We start from the raw sequence: 6,537 nt of genomic DNA, 5'->3' as shown, positions 1-6,537 counted from the left end.
AGTACCCTCTCCTCTCTCCCAACATTCTCCACTCCATCACCTACTGTACAGCCTTCTTCATTGTCTACCCCCTCCTCCTTTATTATTACTCTTATTGCCCTCCTCCCCACAGTACTACCCAACCTCACACTACCCCATCTTCCTTACGTCCTCGTCCTTCTATTGCTTCCACCTCTGCAAACCTAGCCAAGTGGGACTGATTCTTTGTGATTCCCCAACAGCCCTTTACTCTGACAATACACTTCTCTTCCAACAAGGTCTCAAAAAAAACAAGTAGGGAAAGTTTCACAGTTGTTCTGATTGTTCACAGTTACATCTGAGTCACAAGCTCGTGCACTGTCTACCCTGACTGACCTCTCCGGCAAACCTATTCCTGCCGAACCTCACTCTCTTAATACTTGAGCCAGAACTGTTCCTGTCTTCCCTACTGATTGTCCTAAGACAAGAACTAGTCAAGCTGTGAAAAGGACCTACTTGCCTACCTTGTTGCCTGTGATGCAGTGGCAGTACAGTACAGTGCTACACTATTCCTTCTAGAGGATAGTGTAAGTCTTACACCAATACTGCTAAGATTAGCTTCTGTAGATATGTCCTTACTCATGAAGTTCATATTTGTGGAGTGTCCTGCCCTGTCTGACCATATTGACCCCTTCCTCATCAATGTGAGAAATGTTGGTTGGTAATGACCATTCAAATTGCCATGCTCAGTCATTATGTGTGCCAATTGTGTTAGCTCTCATAATGTATTATTTTTGAGCTACCCTGCCAATAAGCTCAAAATGAGGTAGCAGTTCTCAGATCCAAACTAGGCCTCACTCTATGTGAGGCCAGACAGAGAGCACGATAATGAGTTTTTTCTCTACCTATTCCAAAACAGTCCTTTGCTCTGCTCCCCTCTAGTATTCTCAAGATGTCTTTACATTTCCCCCAGTGTCTCTTCCCTCTACCCTGAACCATCCTACCTCTACTCTTCGTCTCCCCCAGTTAAATTCCTTTTCCAGTCTAAATGTAGATACTCCAATCTCTACCACTACCTGTCTCACCAGACAACCTGAACTTTCCATTCCATCTTTGTCTAACACATCCTCTCCTACACCCTTCTCTTCCTCTGCTCCTCGAACATCTATTCCCCTCTTCTTCTCACAAGACATCCCAAAATTCCTAGACGTGACCCAACAGAATGTTCCGCTCCCTCATCCACCCTCCAATCCCTCTATTCCTATTCCCTCTACATTCAAAGTATTTACCAATATCCACCCTCCTACCCCTTTCTCCCACTCTTTCCCAACTCACCCCATCCTCTCCTTCTCCATGTGCACCAATCCTTCTTTGTTCCCCCTACTCCTTACCTCTCCCACCTGGATACTCTTGTGAATCCCTTATATTGCAACAGTGTCCTTCTCAGGATCCCTCCCCTCCTGACACTCCTGATACTTCACCACCTTCCCTACCCTAGTCCCCTTATCCCTTCCCCCGGATTCTTCTCCTGCTGCTTCTCCAATAGCCATCTCTTCCCCCCTATTACCCATTGATTGTTCATAATTGCTCTTTTGCCAGTTTTTTTTTAACCAATATTCTTGTTGCTTCCCTAGTCACAGATACACTCCATTCCATCCAATTGGCCTGTGATCATAATCTTTTCCTTTATTAAGCTCTGACTTACTTTGTTTCCACTCTTTGCACTTTTCCTTATCATTCTATCCTATAACACTCTTATTGTAATCTAATTTTTACCCTTTTCACCACGATACTGTACCATAGTGCTATATTACCTTTAACACATTTGTTTCAACCATTTACCATTAACCATTAAGAAAATTATAGTAAACCCAATTAATTTTTTTTTGGGGTGGGTTTGTTAAAAGTTGCCAAGCCTTTTTCTCACTCTCATCCCTGTCTTGTTCCACCCCCAGATTATTGCTCTGATCATTGAAGGCCGCAGCCCTGGGGAAAGACGAGGCCGCAGGACGTCCTCCAGAGGGAAGTACCACAAACTGGACAACAACCTAGAGGAGGCAATCACAGCCACGAAAGGCGCAAAGTACGATATCATTTACTAAAACTCGGTAGATGCTTTTCCAGTCGTTGAGTGTGAGCGTGTTTGAAAGCATATATTTTTTTCTGATTTAATTTTATTTTTTCTATGTTTTACTAAAATACGGGGTTGAATATGTACACACGTACATACTTAAATACAGATATACATATATACATACGTACATACGTACATATATACATACATACATATATACATACATAAATACATACATGCATGCATACAGGTATCTCTAAGGCTGAGAACAAGAAGGGCCATTGTTATAAAAATCGAGAAAAATGCTTTTGAAAATTTGCTTTGTTTATTGGGATTCAGCAAATAATGAGTTTTTCCTGTTATATATCAAACTGCTGCATTAATGTAATCTTTTTAAAGACAGTTTGTTTACATGATGAAAATAGCAAATGTTTTCAAAATTAAAAGCACATGATTTATTTTTTGTTGTAGTGCTTTTAAACAAACATTGCCAGAAATGTATTCTTTGATGATTGATTGATAAATCAAGAAATTTACTGCTGTTTTATGGCAAAAAAAATAAAGATGTAAACTTTCCTTGACAATAATTCTGTAATACATTCTCAAAAAGTGTTCTTCCCTCTATTACCTATATATTAAAAAGGGCATATTGACACATTAAGTGGCATATCTAATGCATTTATGACATTAGTTTTTATAACCCTTTTAGAAACTAAAAAATCCAGTTTGGTGGTAGACTTATTTCAAAATTGGCATTTTTGTACATTGGCCCTTCTAGCTTTCGGCCCTAGATATATACATAGATATTAAGCATGTACATACATACTTGAATAGGAACAGATACATACATAAGGCTTATTTTATCGAGATTCTTATTTCACAGCTGCATTGACTCAATATTACATTTTCCTGATAGTTAAAACATTAATCTTATGTTTGCCGTGGCATTGATAACATCCATTATTTCAGTGAGAATGGCAAGAAACATTAGTATTTCTTGAAGCAGGAGATTAATTTGAAGAAATTCTGATTACGTCTCTCCAACAATCGGACAGCACATTTTGAAGAGCATCATTTGTTTAAATTCGCATTGCCACATTTGCATAAAGGCAGGACGAGATGCAAACATACACATACTACTACATACTAATACACACTTTATTGCACACCCCTCCATATTTGTGTCCGTCTTTGTTTGTCGATTATGCTTTTTATAACCTACTTTCTCTCTCTTTTTTTGTATGTTTGTATATTTTTTCATGCATATGTATACACACACATCACATTAAAGAAGGAAATTAGAATGAAGAGATGTGGGTGGAAAAGGCCAGTGGTTTATTTACAATTTTGTCACACGGGTTATTTGAAATACCAGTGAGACAGCTACATTAGAGAAAGATCTTACATAATATGTGAATGTGATATTTGATGCGTAGAGTTAGTCTGTAAACCTTAGTACATTGAATTATGTCAATGCATAAAACATTCCAGTCAGTATTGTGATAGTTGAGTCTCTACATAGGACTTGTGTAAAGGTTTTTGTACAATTGGTAAAAACAGTAAATGATTAAGATAAGTAAACAGACAGTGTGATCCCTAGTGTCATATGTCAAGGCTTCATACCCTAATAGCACTTATCAGTTGAAATGACACAAATGACAGCAAAAGAGAGGCAAGTAGGTGGTATTAGTATGGCCCCAGGCTGGTTATCTCACCAGTTAGGCTTGACAGTTTGCAGTCTCGATGGAGGATATGTGTGAGGAATCCTTTTCGTGATCAGTCAGTTGTTTTGTTAGTGCGAGTGATGCTGGGTCTTCTGCTTATGTTGGGGAGTATGTATTTTTCGTTGTTATTGTTTTTTGTGTTGTTTTTCTTAGGGAGTACATATTTTTTTAAATTTTTTTATTGCTTGTGTATATTGTTTTTTTTCTTCCTTTCTTTCAAAATATGGATTATTCCTTTGGCAGATCATTGCCTTCGAGGTTTGAAATTTTCATCCTCTTCCCCTCCCTGCTGTATTTTCCTGGATTAGCCTTCTCTCCCTTCCATTATCCATCTTGGATATCACTTCCTGGTCAACCAGCAATGAAAGGGATTTTTGTTTTAGTTTTTTCTCTCTCTCCTTTTGTAATAGGGTAAAATGGAGAGAAAATATGAATTACTTGTAGTGTGCAAGTGAGTACCATTCAACTGATTATAATTTCATACATTATTTAAGTTAGTTTACATGTGCTTGACATTTTGAATTTTAGAAATACAAGGAGAAGAAGCACTCAAGAAAAGCAGATAAACTTGCAATTGTGGATTTTGTTTTCTCCTTTGTTTTTGCTGTTAGTGTTAACTTGAGGGAAATTAGATTAGAATTTTGTAATAATGCAAATACTTCTGCTGTTATGACATATTAGGCCTACTTCTAGCAGCTAATACCCTAATGAATTGTTTATTTTTTAGTCAGTAGTGGCAGAAGATTTAAACCGACTAGTTCGTTCAGCAAGACGATCAGATTTGCTTTCAATGATTGCAAGCAGAGTGCTGGTAGTCTGCAGTTGCGAATATTGCCAAAGTCTTAGAAACATGACGTGAATTTGAGTCAGATAATTTATTTGTTTTGGTGAAGTTCATACTGGCAAATGTCAGTCATTTGATTTATTTATTCTGGTCATTTTCTTAATATTATTTTCTTTACTTTGCTGCTGCTTATTATTATTTTTATTTTTTTGTTTTGTTTTCTTTTCTTTTGGCTTTTGATGTGTGATTTTTTTAGTTGATTCCTTCATTGTCACTTTCGTCTCTGCCTTGCTGTAATAAACATGTCTTAATTACCATTTGCAAATAAAATGTTTCCAAAGAGGAGATGCAGCGTTGTTCAGCATGGTTTTAAATTGCAGCACATGATACCCTGTGTCGTCAGCTGGGCCTGAACCCCTCAGACAATGTATGTACAATGTTTTTATTCATAGCAACTAAGGAATGTCTTTTTTTTCACGGAAATGTTTTGCTTTGCTCTTCCCGATTTCACCCTTGCCTATGCCGAAAGGGAGAGCATGGGATTGCGAGAAAGATACGGATATTCAGAAGAAGAATAAAAAAAAAAAAAGCACAATAAATGAGACATATCACGTTTTTTAGAGTGCACCTATTTAGAGGGTGATGCGTGGCGTGTTTGGTGTTCCTGTTGTGAAGTGGAGATAGAATGCACCTTTTTTGACTTGTGTGAGTTACGCTGTGTGAAGGCAAAGAAATGTTATGGCAGAACTTTTAGCGGAACAGTGGCACTAGCTCATGCTTTACGTTTCCAGTTTGAATCTGTTGTTTGTAATATTAATATTATTGTTTAGACATGAAACACAACCTCAGCCTAGAATCTGGCAGGCCTATAGTTTCATGCTGTGGTTCATTTCAGTAGGAGAAAAAAAAAAAATAATAAAATAAAGCTAGTCATATGTACAGAAATTGCAACTTGTTATGGTGAAGAAAGAAGATATACTAGTGATATGATGTTGTAACTCCCCTTGTTTTTATTTTGATTATTTATTTGTTTATTTACTATTTTTGTTTGTTGTTATTATTTTTGTTATTGTTATCATTATTGGTATTATTATTATTATTATTATTATTATTATTATTATTATTATTATTATTATTGTTATTATTATTATTATCTTTTATTATCATTATTATGATAACTGTTATCTGATCCTCCCATTATTATTATCAATGTTGTTATTAGTAATAGCATTCATATTTTTATTCTAATACCTTAGTTTAATGGACAAAAGGGGAACATCTATCAAAGTTCATGGTCGCTGACAGTGGTCAATAGTGGTTACTATTCGCAATTAGTTTTTGAAAGAAAGAGCAACAACAAAGTGTTATACTTTAAATCAAGCACACCAGTAATGTGACTTTGTAGAATACCTATATATCTGCTTTTTTTTCTTCTCCATCTTCCTCTTCTTCCTTTCATTTCCTTTCCTTTTGTCTTTTTTATTCTTTATTCTTTTTTTTCTTTTGATTACACAACCACTTCACAGAAGACATCACTTTCTAATTTTCAGATCAATGGTGTTTTTTTTCTCTCTCTCTCTCTCTCTCTCTCTCTCTCTCTCTTTTTTTTCTCTTCTTCTTTTTCTTCTTCTTCTTCTTCTTCTTCTTCTTCTTCTTCTTCTTCTTCTTCTTCTTCCTCTTCCTCTTCCTCTTCCTCTTCTTCTTCTTCTTCTTCTTCTTCTTCTTCTTCTTCTCTCTTTTCTTTTATTTTTTTGCTGCTGCTGCTGTTAGATTCACCGTTTTCTGCTTTTCAACTCATCCCCTTGAATACATGGCTGTTTTAAAGGATGAAATATGAACCAATTAAACGCACCCACATATCAAAAAAGGGGGAAGCGACATAGAGCAATAAGCTACACTAGTTCATGGCACTGTAAATAAAGTGACAGCCCTGGTAACTAGGAATTAGTTAGATAAGCAATACCTTGTGTCCAGACTAGCAGACTTGAGTTGGCTGC

The 6,537-nt window shown here is 36.5% G+C and overlaps 1 protein-coding gene across 1 annotated transcript in view; it reads left to right on the top strand.

Moving 5' to 3' along the window:
* Positions 1-5,509, top strand: part of LOC113823444 (trans-Golgi network integral membrane protein 2) — a 13,822-nt gene extending 8,313 nt beyond the window's left edge. Inside the window, exons 4-5 of the mRNA XM_070115193.1 lie at positions 1,914-2,041; positions 3,002-5,509. Coding sequence (XP_069971294.1) covers positions 1,914-2,041; positions 3,002-3,023 — 150 coding nt within the window. The 3' untranslated portion in view covers positions 3,024-5,509. The remainder of the gene's footprint in view (positions 1-1,913; positions 2,042-3,001) is intronic.
* The last annotated feature ends 1,028 nt before the right edge of the window (positions 5,510-6,537 follow it).

The sequence above is a fragment of the Penaeus vannamei genome, chromosome 37 (assembly GCF_042767895.1).
Source record: "Penaeus vannamei isolate JL-2024 chromosome 37, ASM4276789v1, whole genome shotgun sequence".
In the NCBI taxonomy this organism is placed as follows: Eukaryota; Metazoa; Arthropoda; class Malacostraca; order Decapoda; family Penaeidae; genus Penaeus; species Penaeus vannamei.
This window is presented reverse-complemented; position numbering and strand designations above follow the sequence as displayed.